Source organism: Corapipo altera, unplaced genomic scaffold, assembly GCF_003945725.1.
Source record: "Corapipo altera isolate COAL_440 unplaced genomic scaffold, ASM394572v1 343, whole genome shotgun sequence".
Classification (NCBI taxonomy): domain Eukaryota; kingdom Metazoa; phylum Chordata; class Aves; order Passeriformes; family Pipridae; genus Corapipo; species Corapipo altera.
In genome coordinates, this window is record NW_020884913.1 from 1,810,269 (window position 1) to 1,832,226 (window position 21,958).

General features: G+C 41.2%; 1 protein-coding gene across 4 annotated transcripts in view; it reads right to left on the minus strand.

The window, feature by feature from the left end:
- Positions 1-21,958, minus strand: part of CEP112 (centrosomal protein 112) — a 154,549-nt gene that overhangs the window by 15,886 nt on the left and 116,705 nt on the right. For all 4 annotated transcript variants that reach the window (XM_027654428.1, XM_027654424.1, XM_027654425.1 and 1 more), the window contains one exon: positions 1,251-1,340. In XM_027654428.1, the coding sequence (XP_027510229.1) occupies positions 1,251-1,340 (90 nt within the window). The remainder of the gene's footprint in view (positions 1-1,250; positions 1,341-21,958) is intronic.

Below are 21,958 nucleotides of genomic sequence, written 5' to 3' on the forward strand. Positions count from 1 at the left end.
GGCAGAAAGGGGGGACCACCCTGTGGATCTGCATGTCAGGCCTTCTACCTCTGTATTTCACAAGTCATTTTTTTTGTTTCTTCTTCTGGATCCTCTCTCAAAATGGGTCAGAAAACATCAAAGAAAAACATAAAAAATGGAGAGATTTGGAAGAGGATGTCTCTCATGTGCAGCCAGTGCTCTTCTCTGGGAAGGACAAGCATGTCTTAAAGAGCTAATTGTCCTCCTCCTTTTCCAGGAGACTCTGAAGCCAAAATGCAAGGCTTGTAGGCCAACTCACTCACTACACCAAATTCCTCATCAGCTAAAGATGAACCTGGCCCAACATCTGGATTTGGGAGGCAGAGGGGAAAGAGAATGGAACAGTTAATTACTGACACTCCAGAAATATGTGAATGTGAAAGAGGATTCCCATGTGCAAGTAGGACAGCAACAACCATGGAAAAAATAATTGAAATTAATGACCATTAATCTTCTACAAACACCCCAACTTATTATTCCTGCAGGTATGGAGTTAGAAATGCTTTATACAGGATATAAGCTATTGATACTGTTTACTCAGCACCAAATAAAGTTCTCAAATGCTGAAAAACCTGATTTGTATTAGAAATCTATGAAGTCCTGTCTGATTCAGACATTCATCACCTGTATACTTGCCTGACTATTTCAATTTAATCTGGTTTGAATGCAGATCATTGACCTTCTGTTCCAAAACTAGTCTGTAAACAACATACACTATTTTGCTCAAAGCACACTAAATCTCTGATTCCACTGAAAGTGTCCAGAAAAATTTCAGCACTATCAATCATATGAAATTGTTTACAGACAACATATTAGGACAATGAATACAGAAGATCAGGAATAAAGATTATTTTTAGCTCAGATACCCATCCAATTATAATTCTCTTCATACAAACCATTAAACAACAGGTTTGAATAGTCTCAGAAACCTCTATTAAAACAGTACAGCCAGTTGAAAATAGTCAGTACAAAATAAATGCATCACTTAGCAGCCAGAAAAGCCGAAATACCAACTTGTAACAGAGAGCAGGAGATAAGCATTTGCCTGAAGGGTTCAGACAGTTTAATTCTCTTTTATTACCAACAAAACAGAAAAGAAAGCTGGCTGAAAAATCTGCAGGGAAATATGTGCCTTTTTTTTTTTTTTTGCTTTGAAGGAAGGTATTATTTTTAACCACAAAACCTCCTTGCCCAAGGGAAGAGGATGGGGAGGGGGCAGCACCCAGTACCTGCTCCTGGGCCTTCAGCTCGTGGCGCTGCAGGTTCCTCTCGGCCGCGTACACCTGACTGCGGTAACTCTCCAGCTCGTCCTGCAAGGCCTGCAACGACACCAAGGGATGCAAAACACACCCTGAGAAACACGGGATGGCAGGAAAAACTCACGGGTCACGTCATTCCACCAGCTGATCAATAAAGTGGTGCACGGTGAGGGTGAGCTCCCAGCGGGACTCGGTGCTGGGAGGTGACAGAGTCACTCTGGCCACTCACTGAGTCGATCTGCACAGGTAGGACCATTGAGTGAACAGCAGTTATGTCTTAAGAGTTCCACTTTATTATAATCTGCAAGTATTCATACTAAAAATGCAATAAATACCCTCAATGATTGGGAGATAAATGGAAGTACTGCAATTGCAACCACGGCATTTGCGAATGTCTCAGAGTTTTGCTGTCGTCTTGTTCAACCTAGGGACAGCTTTGCAGTGTACCAATAATTTTGCCTTTAAGCCAGAAGAATAATCCTCTCTCTGGAAAACAATGCCTGGAATTTGCAGAGAAAATGTATTCCATATTACTGAAATGGGATGCTGGCCGAGACGAGGGGCTCCCCTCCCGCCCCGCAGTCAAGTCTAGCATCTGATCTACAAATGAGTATAAATGGCAGTGAATAAAAGGAACATTATGATCATGTCACTTTACCACAACTATCCAATCTTTATTTAGTTCAGAAGTAATCACTTCTAAACCAAGCCCATAAAATGCATGGACAAATTTATTTTGTCATTATTGTTCTTCTTATATATTTATTTTTATTACAGCAGTCACTCGGGGCCTTGATCTTTTTGTTATATGCTTAACAAAGGAACAGCGTGCCCCAAGGAACTGATAGTCTATGTTATTTCTAACAGATACACACCAAACAAACAATACAAAGTTTCAAAGATTTTTTTTTTTTTTTGAAAGTTTCCTACTCATTGTTGGATGTTTGAATACACGCTTAACATTTACTTACACATTTACTGAAAGCTTAGTGATGTTGTCAGCTTGAATAAAGGCATTGTTAACTGCAAGTGCTGACTCGAGGCAAAGTGCACAATGTGGAGGGGGGATTGACACCAACACAGAGGCGGCTGCAGCCTCAGAAAGGGAGTATTTTGAGTTATCTTTTGTATGGCAGGAAATGGGGGCATTGATACCCATCAGCTGGGAGAGGCAGGGTTGGACCTGGGAAGGGGCTTGTGCTGGAGATATGCTGTAAATGCCACAGAGGGAGCCTCCAGTGCTGCTTTTTAAAAAGCTGAGCTGCACCCTTGAATCACAGAATCACAAAATTGTTAAGGCTGGAAAAAACCTCCAAAATCATCAAGCCCAACCTTTGACCAATCCCACCATGCCCACTAAGCCATATCCCAAAATGCCACATCTGCTCGTTTTTTGAACACATCCAGGGTTGGGGACTCCACCACTTCCCTGGGCAGCCCCTTCCAACGCTTGACCACTCTTCCAGTGAAGAAATCTTTCCTAATATCCAACCTGACCCTCCCCTAGTGCCCCTGCCTCTCCCTTGAGAGGACACACCAACGAGCCCACGGACTCAGGGCACTTTGCAGAACACACCACATAGTTGATGTTTGCTTCCTCCAAGTAGAACACCCCTGAATAACTCAGGATCATTAAAAGTACTCGTGGGGCAAAGATTTAACAGAAAAAAAAAGCCTTGCTCTTTTCCACAGCACCGAAATACTGTCCTCTCCAATAATTTACAGGATAGAATTGCTATTGAGATAAGAGGACGAGTTATGATAGATCTTGCACGCTGTTTTGAAGTGATGCCAGACATCAACTTTAAAGTCTTATAGCTGTAAGACTATTACATGTTCTGATGCCAAAAATTGTAACCAGACCCAAGCACGAACTTCAAATCTGCCCAGGGACTTTTACGCTATCGCAGCTTCTGAGCAGTGTTGAAATCCAGGCTTTGAATGTACAACCCCTGTTCAATACTCAACAAGTCTTGCAGTACCAGGAATTTGCATTAACATAACGAAATATATGTGGGAATTATGTGGGAATCGCAGGCTTTTTGTTTTCTTTTTGTGCATCTGATCTCGTGAGGTAAAACACAAACAAGCACACTCAGATTTAAAAACTAAAATGAGCATGTCAATGTAGAAATGCAATAAGGAGAGGGGTCATTCCATGTATCAGAAATATCACCAAAAACCCAATTAATTTGACAAAAGTGCTGCCATAAGCCCACAGTGTCCAGACATAACCAGTCCAGGATGACTCTCAGGAACATTCCTGCAGCATGTTTTGGATAAACTACAAAGTATGACCCATCTTCTCCTGCTATTTCAGGATCAGCTTTTAACAGTGAAAAATAAGGAGGGAGAAAACCTTGCCTCCCATCAGTCATCCTTCCCTTGGTTCAAGAGCAAGTTTGACTCTGTCACAGGACTTTGAAGTCAGTCAAGAGATGGGATGTGTATGTCCAAATGTATGTGTTTACCTACAAACATATCTGTGCCTGAGAACAGATTTATATCACACCCAGCACACAGATCTGCAAGATCTGTGCCCAAGAACAGATTTATATCACACAGATCTGCAAGTCCTGAGCACAAAACAGGATCTCAGATTGTTCCTGCTCAAAGACAGCAACCACATGGTGGCAAAGAGAACTGGTGCCCTGCTCTTTCCCTCCCTTCACCTCTCCCTTTTTACTTTTCTTCTTTACAACAAACATGTTCTTCAGAGGATAAAATGAGCAGTTCCTTTATAAATCTTGAGGGTTTGCAATGCATCTGCAAGTGATTTCATTTGGGAAATTCAGATAACACAGCCTTTGTTAGGCTCACCTACCCGAGACGGTGTTTGCCAGCACAGAGCACACGTGTTTTATTTCATTACGAGGGCAGAAAATGTCTTAAATTTAGAAATAAGGTATTTTTACTATGGCATGTAAGTGTAGCAAACTATCAAGTCTTACAGTCATCCATTCACCAGTTGTCCAGACCAGAATATACTGTGAGCTCACAGACTTTTCCAATCACACCATAACTGCCTGTTGGCAGGTTTTGTACTGAAATGGCAAAAAAAACCCCCAACTAACTCCTCAGATCAATTACAAATACTTCTAACTAGACACTTTTTGGCCTATTGCTGCATTGCACACATTCCATGAGTAATTAATGTTCATTTGGCTATTCCAGCTTTTCTATCAGCACAATGACAGGAAAAGTAAAACCAAAAGATCAGCATTTGACCAAAGCTGTGCCAAAAAGAAAAAGTAACATCAAAATCTCAGGGTTGCTGTAGATTCCTGCGTATGATTAAGCTCTGAAAAGAGTAATTAGAACTAAGCAAGCTTGTTGCCCATTAATTTCCTAGGAGGAATTATGATGGATGTCACGGATAATGCACCTTTTTAGAGATCCCATTGAAAGTTCTCTCTATGGTCAAAAAGCTTCACATGCAGTGGGCAGAGCCTGAAAGCTGATGGTTATTCCTGAAGCTCCCAGCACCCCCAACTCATCTTCTGAATCAGACAGGGAAGCTTTTGCCACGTAGAAAACTCTTAAAAACGGAAAAGAACTTACAGGTACATCCCAGAACATCTCTTTTGTAAAACTAACCAATGTTTTGTCCTGTTTAGAAATGCGTATTTTTATTCTACAGCTTCAAAGTGTCACTTTTTGCCCAAAGACTAACAGAACTTATGATTAATAACTGCTGAGATGAAGAAAAAGGGATTAAAAAATAAAAGTCCAGGCCAATTTTTAAGCATCAGAGGCTTTTTTTTTTTTCCCTGAATGGAAACCAAAACTTATTTAGTTAAATTTTTCCAGGTACAGAATGAATCCCTGTCCCTCAGCTGTGCTAAGTTGACTTGCATCACTGTTACACAGTATTTTCTTTTCAGTTAAACGGGCTTTCAAATGCCATGTAAACATGTTTGCTGTTGAATGGCTACACCATACCTGACCTTGGAAGTGCTTTGTGTTGGCCAGAGAACAAAGAAATGAAATGTTTTGCTTTCCAGCCCAGATATCCTACACTTTGAAGAGCCCTTAAAAATGTAAATGAGATAATAAGCTCCACTGCAACAATGTGGGTGAATTACAGCTGTAGAAAGGGCACATTCATTTGATTTATTCCTAAAAATGGAAAGGATCCTAAAATAAAATCATATTGTTTTGGTCGCACACAGCATTGAGAGGCACGAGAAGGATGGAAGAGAAGAGTCATGGCTTGGAGAACAGACCACTGGAATATTGCAGGCAGATTTTGGGACCTGAAGTGGAGTTTGTGGACGAGTCCATCACAGTCACTGTGGTGCAGGAGACGTTGGGGACCAGCTGATGTGGAAGGAGAAAGGAACGTCCCAAACTGCATCTCTGGGTAGGCACTTTTCCCTTCCTATTATTCCATTCTGGGTTGATTATCACCAGCAAAAGGTTTAATGAAGTTTATTTCGACCCTAACTCTGCTCATGGGAGGCTGGAGCCCTTTGGAGACACGTGGAGCTGGTGCACGTGGAGTTGGGAGTGGGGTTCCCAGAGGTGGTGGGATGATGCAGAGGACCAGAAGAATTCAGAAGGACACCTGGGGGAGACTGAGGCTGTGAAAAAGGGTGTTTTATAAAAAAAAAATCCAACTTGTAAAGCATATACTTTTGACAAGGAGCCCTAGAGAGACAAAAAGGTACGATGGCAGCACGACAAAATCTCTAATCGAGGCAGGAATTAACTTCTGGTGTTTGTTGCAGGGCTTAATCTAAATCAGCTAAAAGCTGGGAAGAGAAAGAGTCCTAAGAACCACAGGAACAAGTATGAACTGGGAATGTAGGAAGGATTTAGTCTCTAATATATGAAAACTGATTTGACTATCCTTTAACCACAAGATATTTTTTTAAAAGGGTTGGATTCCCCGAAACAAAATTCAGTTCTGAAGAATTACATAAATAGAAATAATTAATATTTTTAGTTTCTTGCTACTGATTATTACTGTGAAGATACTGTATTTACAAATAATGATGTTTTGCTTCTTCAACCTGAAATAATTTCCTACTTTTGGTGTGCTCCTGAGAGTAGACAGGACTTGATTCCTGATTCCATCACACCAATGGCAAGTCTGGGATCACAATCGTTTACCTCTCTGGTCTGAGGGTTAAATAAATAAGTGATAATTACAAAGGAAGGAAAATTTTCTAAAAAACATTAAATACCAATGTATTTTCACTTTGAAACAGAGAGTGCCAGCAGGAAAGTTGCTGCTCAACCTGATCAGATCATGCCAGATAATGGCAGAGTCTTTTTCTGATATCAATATATAATTATATATATATATATACCAGCAACTCCACACACATGGATGTGCATCTCTATCAAGAAAAGCCCTTAATATTTATGACCAGTGCAGAGTAAAGCTGCAACTAAAGGTAGTAAGAGTTAGCACTTTTCATCTTCAAAGAATTTTTCAAATGTTACCAAATTAATATAATTAGTTAATGAAAGATGCAGTAATAAAAGCTACCATAATTACCTACTGTAGTCTTAATTATCTCCTTACTAATGCCCACAGAAGAAGGCTTCCACTTTACATCCTCAAAACATGTGCCAAGAATAATTCTGAATACAGGCCTCTCTTTAAGTGCCTTCTAAATTCAAATTACATCCATTGATGTGTCTTCTCTCCCCGCTCATGAGAAGAAAACCTCTGGAACTTTGGAGAAAAAAAAAAAAAGCCATGTGAATGTTAATAAAAATTAAAGCAAATTTAGTTCCAGAAATACATATGGAGATGCTTTAAATGTTGTCATTAAAATCTTCAATCTTCAGCACCTTTATCTCTCCTTGAAGCTGGAATTATGGGCTGTCTGGGCAAAAACTTCTCCTTTACACTAGGTGGTCTCACAGTTCAGAACCAGACACAACTCTATCCAAAGGAAGCAGGCCAAGAATCCCACCAGAATTTATCACAGAATTTTCAAAGTAATCATTACTTTTGCTACAATATTTTACGTAAATACATTTTTCTGGGTTTACAACAGCCATAAATAAATTGGGCAAGTATATCCACAAAGAGCACTGATGCAATGCCACGAGTCAGAGCAAAGCAAGGGCATTTTAAAAAGTGAAATGCTGATGCTTGAGCCAAATTTTTGGTGCATCCTCAACGCTTTTTGGGTTTTCCTGGAACGTTTGCCCACTGACACTGCTCTCCAGCAGCAAACCTCTGCACTCAAGGTCTCTCTTGTTTTTGGTGTAAAGCAAAGGAAATCTTCTGGTTTTAACCTAATACATATGTCTGCTGTTCACATATGGCAAAATTCCTTTCTGGTGGGAACTTTTTTGCTGTTGTTGCAACACACTATATATCCAAGAAGTCTCCTTTGATGTTGAACTATTGCTCCACTACTCATTATGCTACTGATTCAATATGAAAGGCCAAATTTCTGTGGTTTCTGTTAAAACAATAGCTTTGTTTTTGCAAACAAAGTTTTCCACAACCTACATGCAGGGGCCAGCATCACTGCACCAGAACAGAAAATCTATTATTTTATACTGAAAATAGTTAGGCTGTTTAATAACACAAATTATTCTTCTGTCCTATAGGTACATTACAATTACTGTTATGACTGTAGAGAGCATTTATGCTTTATTGCTCCTCAGGAACAGAAATTAAAACACCTTAAGCAATATTTGACATCTCTCCTTCCTATTTTACTTTGCTTTTCACTGACCTCCCAGCCTGTTGCCATCAGTCCAACTTCATGACCTGGGTGAAGTTGCCAACACTGGGTGGGGGAAAGGAGAAGACCTGACAGGTCCAATCTGCAGAGTGTCCTGCTATGCAATGACAGAACAGCAAATCTGGGAATCTCCAGGCCTCATATTTTAATTTTAACCACTAAACACCATTTCACGGACAGCAAACGTGAAATTACAACACAGAATGAAAATGCAAATGGCAATACCTTGATAAATCTGTCCCTACAAGAGGTGGTTGCCCATTTTCTCCTGCCACTATGGAAAAAAAGCTTTCCTTGGTCAGGGATCAGATAAAAGGCATAACTTCCAAAGGTATAGGATTCATCAACTCCCACTTGGAATAATGTAATGGAAGTCTGCTCACTTTGCTGACACTTCTAAATGGGAATGGAGACGCTGCAAAACCACCCAAGGTGGGGGCTTTGTACCACTCTATTGCTTCAGGGATTTGCCAGTAGGAGATGCCCTTGGGAAGCACAACAAATCCTTCCCTTCAGGGACTGTGGGAAGAAAGAAAAGGGTTCAGGAAGGAAAGGAATAATTTGACTCCAGGAACAAAACCACGTCTCTCTTTTAGTAGTGAAAAAAACGTATTAAACGTAAGAGAAACATCTATACAAACATTTTCCAGTGTGGCTCTAACACAAGTTATTTCCATTTTTCACAATTTATAGGCAGTAGACGATACACTTTGGATCATCAGCATAAGCTCCTGAGCAGTCCCATAACACTTTCACATCAGACTTCATCAGGATCTGTGTGTTTTGGAGATTCCCTGAGCACTGTTAGGATTGTTAGCATGACTATTTTTTCCCTGCTTTGCTCCCATAAGATACAGATGCATTTCCAGCATTTTCTGTAAATATCTAATTGAGTTGACTGAAGTTTTTATGATCATTTTTCTGCAAAGTCTTGAACCATATTAGAAAGAAGCCCTTCCCTGTGAGGGTGGGGAGGCCCTGGCACAGGTTGCCCAGAGAAGCTGTGGCTGCCCCATCCCTGGGAGTGTCCAAACCAGGTTGGACGGGGCTTGGAGCAACCTGGAATAGCAGAAGGTGTCCCTGCTCATGGCAGAGGGAGGAAGGAGATGATCTTTAAGGTCTCTTCCAACCCAAACCAATCTAGGATTCTATGATTCTAAGATACTTCCCTAAAACTCTTCGATAGCACCAGCAGTGCCATTCATAGGCTTAAAATTAGGCAGGGGCCTAAGCATTTTGCTGAGCCAGGGCTTTACTGCAGGGCATTTTAAACTCAATTCTTTTGAAAGGCAAAGGAAGCCATAAGGCAGAGCAGGTCCTGCAGAGATAACAGTTCAAAGACAACAACAGAATAAATTGCAAAGTTAGGTTTTGGGTTTTTTTTCAGGGGGAGGCAAGGAAAGCAAAGTTTTTGCTTTGTTCTAGTGGCTCAGGTGATAGGAGAGGGGAGGGAGGCAAGGTTCAAAGAGCTGTAATAAACTGGCTTTCATCTGCTTTTCTCAAGGAGCCACAAAACCCAACAAGCAGTTGCCATGTCCAACCATTGCTCTCTCTATGACCAGGACGCTTCGGGGTTGTCACGACGAAGACAGTCAGAAAGCCTGTCAGCTCAGAAGGTTTACTCTGATATTTACCTGGAGCATTCAGTGCTTTGCTCCAGCGCTGCTTTCCCTTTTTCCACCCTCCATGAGTGTCATGGTCCAGAGCAGGGGCAGAGGCTGTCAAAAGGAGAAAACTGCTCCACTGTTCCCCCCTTTGCCCTCTCTGAGGTGTTGGCAGAAACACCAACGGAGTACATGCACCAGATAAAAGTGAATCTTCTAAACCCAAAGATACCATGACATCTCTAAGCATACACTTGTGAAGGAGAAGTTCAAAACTCCGTTTTAAACCACTTATGAGAGGATTTACCAAGATTCTGCCTAATGTTCGGCTGACGCTTTGTCAAAAACGTTTATCGCGAAGCTTTTGAAGTTCCTCAGCTCCCCCCCCCCCCTCCTGCCCTGAGTTATTAAAACTTGAACTGCAGAGTTTGTTATCAGCCTCGGAGCACACGCAAAATACATCAGGTATTTTTAAAGTCAAACCTTTCAGTCCGATTTTGAGGCTATTATAGCAAATACAACATTCCCAATCAGGTTAACGTCTGACAGATAACGCCGAGCGGGCGGAACTGCTGCGCCCGATTGATCCCCGAGACAATTTTCATTTCCTAATTTGCTTTTTATTAAACACTTTGCAATCAAAGGGAGCAGCAAGGGGCCTGCCATTCTCTGAGCTGGTTTCCTGTGAAGACCTGATGTCGCCTTCAACATGTTTGAGACGACTTCTTGAATTTTTGATGCTCTGCCGCAACGACGTCTGAAACGTCACATCAGCACCGTGCCAGTGAAAAACTGCCATTGTGAACACAAATTAACCAGTGACACATCGGGTTCTGTTGCTTGCTGTATATTCCTAACAACAGTTCCGTGAAAACAAACATCAGGGGTTCGAGCAGAATTTCCTGCAAGGGTTTAGAGGAGTCATGATAAAGCAGATTTATCAATCGCTCGCTCAACAAGGCAATCTTGTCCCTGCCCAGGGCTTCATTCCCAACCAAGTTTATCACCAAACTGCCACTTTAAGTGGGTGTTCGGATACTTTACACCTGGAGCCAGCCCAGAGGTTCCAGCAGACCCCTAGTGCTCTACAAATGTCTCCTTAAAATGCATTCCTCCTCACAGAGGCATGAAAACCTGGAAATATAAACACTTCTCACAGGTTTCACAAAGCCTCTTATTTTGTTATGCTCTTCTAAAAAAGAAATATGAAAGGCTGAGGTATTTCTAATCAATAGGCTAATCTGATTCCCAGTAAGAACGAAAGAAAAACTATTTATTTTGTGCAATGAAGTGCTCAATATTGCTGGAATCCTCCCTTTACATAAAATAACACATGTCCTCTTGCATGCAGGCACACAAAAAGAAATCTAATAATGTCTTTCTACCTTTCAAAGTAACCTTAATCAACAACATTAACTCTCAAGGCAAACCACTGCTTTTTGAACTGAACAAGAGCGAGCTTGACTCAACACACGTAAGATGTGAGAGGCAGCAAAGTAATATCTGCTAAAATTATGTCTGGAAGCCAAAAATGGGATGATTCTTGACAGGGGAGGACGCACAGTTGGAAACTTGGAAATTCTTTAATTCAAAGTCTTTAATGACCTCCAACCCAATTACATTTGCAACAAGACATGACAATGCAGTTGCTCCTATTTTAAAGTATGTGTGAAAACCGAGCATTTTTGAAGCTCGATTCTCTTTTTTTTAATTTTTTAATCGTGTTGAGATGAAGCTCATTTACTTAAAAAGAAAAAAAAAAATGAAACAGAACGTCCTCTGCAGCTGGTCAAACAGATTACGAAACTCTAATCTCACTTGCCTGAGGAAAACCAAAACTGTTTTTTTCAAGTATCTATTTTATAGAGCATTAGCTTTATACTTTTTTTAAAAGAGGCATTAACATAACTGATCAGAACATCCCAGAATGTTTCTGATCTTGTTAATCATATGATGTTATGACGGAGATTCTTGCTGTCATAATGCCAATGGTTCTAAACACTTCTAAAATCCTTTAAGTTCTTTTTTTTTTTTTTTTTTCAAAATTAGACATGGGTAAGATCTATTTCAGCTTCTTCAGAAGTTTTTCCCTTCCATTTTACAGCTCTAGAAAACTAGTACAGAATATTTTAGATAGACAGGCATATACTCACATAGCAAGGAACAATGTCAGGCTCCATGGCCTATTCAAATGTTTCTGTTAGCTTTTTATTCAATATATTTTACTCTGATTCCTGCAAAACTTGTTTCTGGGAGTACTCACCACCCTGTTTCCTTAGGTCTAATGTAACATTTATTGCTGAACTGGAATCATCAATAAAAAAATCAGAATTTGTCTAGTTTAAATTATTGTCTACACTTTCCTTAAAAAAAAAAACAACAAACCTGTTTAAACATTCAAGCCTTACTTGTTGCACCTCTGAGATCCAATGTATGTTGGACAAACTTCCAGCAGGTCTGAGCCCCTCCAAGCCAGCCCTGGTAGGATCAGACTGAGGATTCCTGGGAGAGATTCCCAGAAACTGTACAGTGGGAATGTTTTGCCTTAGACCATCATGAGCGCTGAGGGCACAAGGACTCGGAAAGCAACACAAAGATCCACGGCCCAAAAAGCCCTGGAAGACTATTAAAAAAAAAGGAACAACTCCCTCAAACTGTATCTTCTGGAGAATGGGTGAGTATAATGAGGAAATGTCCCTAAATCTTCAGCCTGTTCTTCTACTTCCCCCTGGGCTTCTTTTATCAGAGGACAGACAGACAGACTCCACTTTGACCCACTGTGGCCATTTCTATTCTCCTTGAGTCAAAACAATCCTTGTAGTTTATCTTCTACAGGATTCTGAGGTTTTGAATGATGAATGTCAAACCTTGGTATCCACTTCAGCCATCATCCAAAATGCTCTGAAGAAGAAAAATAACCCAGTTGGTGCCTTTCTGTTTCAGAAACCTGTTTCCACATCTAAAAGACAGGCAGGGTCTTTTCACTTTCCCTTTCTTTTTAAATATATGTAAACAGCTCCATATATCTTACATGGATGACATTTTTAAAATGCAAAAGCATTAAAAAAATAACAGAAAACAGACCAGGTTCTCAAGTGCCACCAGTTTCTCATTTGTGCAGCTACAAACTAGTGCTGCTCATCTGACCTACAGAGTGCCAGGGGCAGAGCTTGTCAGCTACTTCATGCATCTCAAAAACTTTCCCTTATCACAACTGAGACATAATCTGCAGGAAAAACATTATATGGCACAGAGTGAAAAAAAACCCCCTAAGAATTCTGGTATTGGTCCTCTGCTGAGACAGGTTTTGCAAACAGCAAGATGGATGGAGAAGGGACATCAGCCTCCTCACACCCACCAGAAGGCTCAGTTAGAGACACAAATGCTGGCAAGTGAGTGCACAACAACACCAGACTTGATCTGCAAATGCACATTTCCGTGCAGTGGTTTTCAGATTGACACAAACATTAAGCAGAAGTGATGTGTTACTCTGGTAAGAGGAAGAAAACAGTCCATCAGGTATGAGTTGCTCCTTGGAGCTCAGAGCACAGCTGTGGTCAAAGGTGCTCCCAGAGAGACAATTAAAATCCACTGATACGATTCAAACTGTTAACAGCCTTCAGTAATTGCTGCTTTAGCTTGCTGAATTACAAGTGCAAGACTGGAAAGAAAATGAATTATATTACCATTAGAAACAAAAACAAGAGGAATTTAAATATACAGCATACACAGCTTTTTTTCTGAGACCAGAGAGGGTCAATGCACAACTTTGATTTCTCCTTCCAGCTGCCTGCAGAGTTCTGGCTTGGCCCAGTGGTGCAGGTGTTTCTGCAGGTATCTAACATTTGGTAGCCTGAATTTTGATTTATACAGTTCCATTCTGCCACTCCCAGGTTTCTCAGTAAGCAAACAAACTCACTTTTCATGTTTAGTTTTCCTGTTTGTACTTTCACCCTTTCTTACACAACAAACTTGGAAGGGAGCAGAGCAGGGAGAGAGCACCTGGAGCAGCAGGTTGGACACTCCTGTGGGCTTCCTCCTTCCCTGAGTGGGCACATCCTCTCCCTGGGTCTCCTCCAGGTTAGATCCTGGTTGTGGAAGGGTGGGCACAGGGCAAGAAGGGCAACAGGAATGAAAAGGCCAAGCTGGACCACGGCACCACAGGTGGGAACTCCTGGAAGTCCCTGGGCACTCATGCAGAAAATAGAAAGGAAAATGTTACAGCACTTCAGGATTGAAGGTCTCTTCAACAATTCTAAGAGAGAGAACAACCTTCTACTGAAATGAAAGTTGTGCCCCTGAGACAGGGACTCTCAGGAGCCTGGATGGTTGGACTCAATGATCTTGGAAGTATTTTCCAACCTTAATGATTCTGTGGGTCTATGAATTCTGGACTAGCACTGCTGCCCACTGGGTAAGTGCACAAATGCTGTGTTTTCCCAAACCATAGGATATCTGCATGAAGTTTAGGTGCTGACGTGTCCTAACTAATTATTTTCCTGGAAAAGGGGCTGTTTTGTTTTTCCCCGATCTGGTTCTAGAAGAACTTGCACTCACCCCTTTTTGTTTCAGAAATGCCCTGATTTCAGAGCATTTTCAGGACAGGATGAGTGATGCTCTCCTTCCTCCCCACACCAAGCGTTGTTCCTCTGGGATGGTGTGAATTGTAAGAGCAAACCCCAGGGCAAAACTGAGCTGGGACTTCCTGGCAGATCTCAAAAGGGAAGTGAACGGGGCACTGCATGTTTTGTCTTCTAAGGCCAACATGGACTGGTTTGAAATCCATGATCTCATGCCACGCTGGGCCAGGAAAATGGCATATTCAGGGCATAGGTTTCCAGCACAAAATACAAGTGAGGTGATCTGATGTGACTCTGTTCACCTGCCAACAGCCCTGGCAGAAAAATAAACAGGTTCTGGAGATGAGCTGCTGCTGGAGGCAAAGCAGGAACCATTAGAAGAGCTGCCCTGACCTGTGAGGAACTGGTCTTTTTGCTTTGAACTTCAGCAAATCTTAATGAATTCTTCATAATTGGCAATCCAGGGTTTTCACTGAGGATATATTTCTCTTGAGGTGCCAAATGCAGGAGACATATTCAACACCAGCAACACAAATTTTGGGTCTTCCAGGTGGTTGTCCAGGCTGGTGAAGGCAGTTCCAACACCACTGCAGATAACTCTTCGTGTTGTATTATTAAATCATATTGATTTCATTGAAGTTATTGACTTCAGGGCTGTGAAAGCTTGAACTAAAAATAAGCAGAGACAGTTTTAGTAAAAGAAGAAGTTAAAAAGTGGTTGTGCTGGAGGAGTAAGGTTTTTGACGTGCTTGACTCATCCCAGCTTTACTGCTCTTCCAGTCCTCTGTTATCTGGCAGTTTTGGAGGGGATGTTGCCAAGAGGTTCATTTAAAGTCCTAAATTTTATCCTGTAGGTGACACTTATTTCAGTTTCCTGAGAATAAATTTCATAGACAGACCCCTGAAGAGGAAAACAGGTGAACTCTCTTTGCTCCATAAAACAGTCAAACTATTTGGAGAGGCCAAAGATACAAAACTACTGATGCCTGCACAGAAATGCTTAAGAAAAAGCTTCAGCCACGAGGTTCACAGTTTTCTTTAAAAGCTTCAGCCTCAAGTCCTCAGTCTTCTTCATGCATGTTTTCAAGAAATATTTACTGTATCAAATCCCGTTCATCAGAGAATCAACACAAGATGGTGCATAAATCAGCAAAAATAAACTACTCCCAGGAAAGGCACCCCAAACTCCAGTGCAAGATGGAGTATGCACATTAAATGCACATTGAATGCAACATCCACGTGCAAAAGGCTCAAAGAATAAAGCATATTTTTTATAAAACTAATCTATTTTTCCACCTTTTTATATAGACATGTACTGTATGAACACAGAGACAGGTTCCTTGGGCTGCAAGGGAACAAGGTGCACTAACAGAAAATATTCACTGTACAGGTTGCAACGGGAAAGGGAGCAGAGTACCACGCACAGAATAGACTTTCTTCTGTTTCTGGACTCTTGTGCTATTTTGGCTGCCAATAGTACACAAAATTTCCACTGAGGGGCAAGTCAAACCAATTTCCCTAAGGATGGAGGCATCCAAAAACTCACTGAGGTTATTCTATTAGTGCCTACGCGTTCCTTAAGCGGATGAACGGCTTCACTTTGAATCCATGTCAAACCACAAGAACTGGCTGATAATAACATTCAATTAAAACAATCTCGTTCTCCTAGAAAAAAGAAATTGGCTGAGAGCTACATCTCCCATTTTCCAGCTGGGTACAATGGGGAGATTGATGCTGGAAGGAAATGGGATAGGTTTGTATCGAGGTCAGGTTTGGTGACAGCATTTGTAGGTTTAACCTCTTACACAAATTCGTGAGATGAGAAAGCCACTTCTGCTGAGAACACAAATGTGAGAAAGTCAGAGCTGGAACTGCAAATACCCGAGTTGTGCTAATTAGGGAGATGTTTTGAAAAGCCCAAACTTTACACTCAACGCGTATTTGTACCTTTTGATGTCGTACTTGGGGCTGCTTCACACTCCAGGCTTACTAAGAAAAGCAGAAGCTGCTCCCCTGCTCAGCTCCCGGGGTGACTTTGCCATCTGATCTACTGAATACACAGATAAAAGTCCCAGCATACTTTTTTCCCTTTCAAGTACAGTACTGTAACTTGGAAAGTTCTTTTATTCTCAACTCCACTGACGCAAGAAAGTGGCAGAAATATGGCAGCTTTGGCTGCTTTCCTTTAGTAGCTCTTTGTAACTAATCTTTTAATGCTAAGAAAACAATAGGTATTTTCATTTTGCACGGGAAAAAAACACTGCTGTTACAGAAAATTAAGGCAATGCCTTTCAAAAACTTTAAGAGTGCTACAGACCACTTGATACATCTGCTACCCTGCCTTTAAATATTGGTAAATAGTTACCATGCACAGGTATCACATTCACCAGGTTTCTCTTGTTACGCTCAAGAAAAGGCCAACTATTATGAAAATGGTAAGTTTAACAAAGATATTTCTATTTCCCTGCGATCTGCCATTCAAAAGTGTTAGCCAGTCATTTCTCAAAAAAACACTCTGATATTTGATCTTCTTGAGTTTCAGTTACACACGAGGCTGGAGAGCCAGCAGAAAGTTCTAAATGGAATCTGAAGATTTCTAAAGTCAACACTCATTTTGGCAAGAGCGCTTTAATGCATAAAGCTGAAATCCTCAGTGACTCTCTCCTGCTGATATCCCTGCACCACGACCAGCACACAAACCCAAAAAGCAAACCTACAGCAGAACACTCAGTTTTGCAAAACAAAAAAAAAAGGTTGACACAAATCCTGGAAGTCGTGTAGGCACAGCGGGATCACCTGGGGCAATCTGGGGGATATTCCAGCCCACTCCTGGGATGAGTAAGGAAGATATCTAAGGGAAGTAGATGTTGATAATAGAGCAGGCCCACATCCCCCAAAAATCTCTGTTTGCCAAACCGGTGTTGCCGTGCCAGGCTTTAAAAACCCTTCAGTGCAGAGCTATAAATGTTTGCGGCCCGCGGAAGGTTCGCTTTGAAGGCGCCGTTTTCCCCGGCAAACCTTTTGTTGGTTGAATCCACGGTTCACACATATTGTGTTTCCACCTCCACGGCTGCAGGAGCCCTGCAGTCAAGGCTGTTCCAGGAGCAGGGAAGGAGGCTGCGTTCCAGGAACTCACTGGAACTGGAACAAAGAACAGCCCTTGGAAAGCCTACACAGCCCTGTGCAGACTGTTTTACAGATGCCCTGTCTTTGGATGACATTAGACACTTGGTTTTATCTTTATCTTTTTTTTTCTTTTCTCTCCAGTAAAGTGCCAGACTTTGGAGCACAGGCTCTTCCTCCCAGGCACTCTGCCTCCTAACTTCTGGGTATCTCCCCAGCTCTGCCTTTTTAAGCACCACTTTCTCCTCCACATAAAAAGCTCTGTGCTCTTTGGAGAGTGAAACGTTCCTGAAATGCAGCAGCAAACTCTAAGCATCAGAGCAGCCTTAAAACAGCTAATTTCCACTTTCTTATACCATAGTTATAAATGTTGTCTGCTCTTCTTTACAAGCTGTGTGGGCTTATGTCAGTATTACTTAACACTTACCACTAAGAGTGTTTTCTTTGCACCTTTCTAATCACCCAGGACCTCTCTCAGTGTTATTACTCCTATCTTGTCAGTTAAAAGCACTGAATTTTATGGCTGGTTTTGAATTTTTTTGCCACTTTTTCCACTGAAAAATTAGTGTAGTCCACATCATTAAAAAAATCTGATAGTTTATCTATATGTGACTTTGTTTTATTATGTACTTATAGAATGCATAATTTGGAGACAGGTGGCGTCCCTTCTGGGGTTAAAAAGGAATAAAAAGGACTTCATGCAGCAAAGAGCCTTCTGGAGGGAAAATAAAACATTGAGGACAACAATAGCAATGTAGGAAAAAGCAAAAATACCAAGTTTTAAACCTGTTGGATAAATCTGGACTGCAGTTCAGAGGAATAGTCAGGCACTAGCTCTAGCCTTTCATAAAACTTGTAAGTCTGATTTTGCTGTTGGCCATGGTAAGTTCTTCAATGTGTTGAGACATGAAAAGTCAAGAAAAATGCCAGAGTGCAAAGCTTGCTGCAGGAAAAAAAAGATGACTCAATTCTTTGTCTCACAAAGCATGTCAAAGATATTATAAAGTACTTACAGATGCTCAGCCACTCGCATTGCCTGGCTGGCCAAACATCTGAAACCCTGTAATTTTGAAGAGAAGGTACTATGCTTCAGACAATGGAATAATTTCTGCAGCAACAGGAAAAGAGATGTGATTTTTGAAAAGAAGAGCAGAGTTTTTAAAACCAGAATTTCAGTTGTGATCAGTAACCATCTACTGTTAACACAAAGTCAGCCTATTCTAATTACCATTTATAATGGATGTGTCAATACAGGCTTTTAAAGACAACCATGTGATGGAATCAAGAGACAGGACACAAGCAAGTGTTGAAAAGCTCAGGGCTAAACTCTCATTTCTGTAACAGAGAGAATCTGGGTGAAATTACTACTCACATCAACAAAGGCTGTGAAAAACAGGTGTCTCAGAGCTTGGACCCCATGTAAAAGAGAAGGTAAAGCCATAAAAGACCTGCAGATTTAATTTACCTGTTCTTTTGGAAGACCTGACTTCCTCTGCTGATCAAACAGAACATAGGAAATTATGAACAAGATAATGTTATTTGCCTGGTAAATTTTAATGCCTGCTTTACAATGCTAAGCTGCAAGTGTTGGTGCCTTGTAATTCCCTGCTAATAAAAGACACTGCAGAGTTATTTGTATTATTATAGACCAAAGTCAGCCACAAAGAAATAAAGACCCAGGAAAAAGGACTCCATGTATTTAACATCAAGATGGTCCCTTACAACTCTTTATTTCACCATGCCAAGTGGTTTATCATGGTAATGTTTAGCCACAAAAGCAATTAGAAGGATTTGAGGCCCCTCTGGAGAGCTTTGTGACACACACATCTCCGAGGCCCTTCGGTGACTGACAGAACTTGGCACGTCTGTGGCCATCCAACCATCACCAGCAGTGATGCATGTTCTGACCAGATGTCTTACAAGACATGAGTCAGTGCCAGCAGTGAGATGCTGACCTCCTTTTTTTACAGGCACTGCTAGCTAAAAAGAAAATAAGACCTCCATCAAAGCTAAAATAAAAAAAAAAATGCAGTGGAATATTTTCAAAAAGCTTGTCAATAATGTGGGGTTTGTTGACAAAGGTTTACTCTGCAGCTATTCAGCAGTGTTCAAGGTTGTTGTAGTTAATTCTCAATGTATCCTGGGGAATAAAACAAGTTAAGACTCCCTTGACAAAATGTCCTGGAAATAACCTCTCTCTTCACTTTACCCTCAGTTTTACATTTTCATTTATAGTTTGCACTAAGCTTTTAGGGTTATTTTCCCCCCCTAATTAATGTCCTCTGTGCTATCAGTTCCACGAGGTCACAGCCTTCTGAGCCACCAGGCTTTACAGTCTTAATTTCCTTCCATCTTTGCCACAAACCTTGGACAAAGTCAAGGTTTTACCCTCCACTGTCTCACTTGTAAGACAAGACCAAAAATGCTTCTTGTCTAGATCAGGGCAGTGTTTGTTGTGTGCTCTCTGATGCATCTCCCCCCTTAATAATCACTAATAAGGGCATCTAAACCACTGAGATTAATTTTTGCTTGGGACTTTGAAAGTAATAAATGAGAATTATTTAATTCTTACTAATCCCAACACTGACTCTTGCAGAGTGCAATGCTGGTATTCCAGAAGGTGTTTTTTGGAAGACTGAATTCCTCTGCAGAGTTGCAGTCAACTCAGTTAATGTTCCCATAGCTCTGATGGGCCTTTTCTTTTAATACAAAATATTATTTGTAGTCACAAGTGGAATTTGCAAATAAACATGGTAGATAGTAAAATATAAAAACATGCAAACTTAGCTTGTTCTCTGAATTTTTAAAAACACAGTTTTTCTGACAGAGACATTTGTAAATACCTTCAGTATATTTTGACAGCTACTTTCTGGAAACAAAGATATCAGGTGCCCTTAAGAAGTGTTCTGAATGCTTTAAAACAAGGACTGACTTGAGTCCAACTATAGCAGAGTGAGTATTTTTTACACTTGCATGGAGGAAATTCTCTATGTTGATAAAACCCTCGGTACTTTGCAGAGAGGAAATTATCCTTTTCCTCCAGGATACAACAGCCTCATTAGAATAGAAATATATGAGGATGTTAAGAACACTCAATGCCCACGGAGGCCCAGACAACTTAAAACCAGAAGTTTTCTCCTTTGTTCTGCTATGGCTATAAAATACACTGACTTTTTTTTTCCCCCTCTCAACATAACAAAGCAAAACAACTGCTGCAAAATTTTTCACATGAAGGGGAACAATATTACAGGACATTCTTTCCTAGAAATCTTTTAAGTCTTATTTATTAGCAGAATTAATCAGATCATAAGCTGGCGGACAAACACAGTGTTGAAATATGTCATCTTCCAACCATGTTTTCCTATTCAAATTTTGGTGTCAATTCTGGAATATAACAGAATCCTAGAATCTGTAATAGGAACCAAACAACAAATGTGGTTCATCTGGCAAAAAAAGCATCATTTTCCCCCTTTTCTATTGTGGGTTTGTCACTGTATGTTCTCCATCATCCATTTCTTTCCAGAATCTACTTTTTGATGTGGAGTCCCCACTTGGCCATGAACTTCAACATTAAAATGCTCTGAACGTGTTTTGCAGTTCCAATCCCAGGAACTGTTTTGAGCTTTCAATCCCAGAATCCAAAAGGATTTCATATAAAACCCCCAAACAACTAAGGCTGAGATTTCATAAATAACCTCAAGGTATCTCTACGATGCCATAAACTTCATGCTGGTGCCCAGTCCAACCAGTAACAAAAAGCAGCAGAGAAGTTGGGTGAATTCCCTGCTTATTGGAGCCTATCAAGCTCCAGGTTGTTGTGGGTAGATCACTACTGGGATGCTAAAAAACTAATTTAAATTCAGCCTTCACAAGTTTTCCCCCCCATGCAGTGACCAGCGAACCTCCTGCAGACACTGCCAGGAGTTCAGCACCCAACCCAACTGGAGGGATCCTCCTGCAATCCCAGCCTGGAGCACCACAAATGGGATAACAGACGTGGCAATTGAAGCAGCTTTTCCAAACATCTGCAGGGCATTAATACAGCTCTGCTCCCAACTAATCCCATGGTCCAGACCAATGGTTCCTGATGCCCGAGGGGTGTGCACACCCCAGGTGAGGCACAGCACAGGGACCTGGGCTGGATTTGTCCCTTCCCAGCCCCACTGCAGCATCCTTGGGCTCTGCTCCAAAGGATGCAACTCCTGGCAAGTTCAAAGCAAAGATATTTTCCGTGGCACTGAAGGATGAGCTGAGTTTTTGGGATCAGACAGACCACTGGTACTTGGAGCTCTGCCACGAGATTTTGCAACTCCACGGCAAAGTGGGCACCTTAAAAACCGTGAGAAAGGAACGTGATGAGCCAAAATTTTATCCTGATTTTAGGAGTGATGACAAGTTTGACTTGCCCTTAGGCCAGACTAACCGTGGCCTAACACAGAGTGCCAAGGCCTTTAACTGTTGGTCTCAAACTGACCCAAACTGAGGCCGCCTGAAGCCAAAAAGTGTCGTCAGATTGGGCTCTTACGTTGTCAAAAGAAGCAAAATGTTCTTAAAAGTTTCGTTTACTCTTTCTGACTAGGATTTAAGACACTGCTTAAAAAAACAAGATGAAGGAGATGGATACAATTGTGCAATAATAACAACTCAGAAACCTT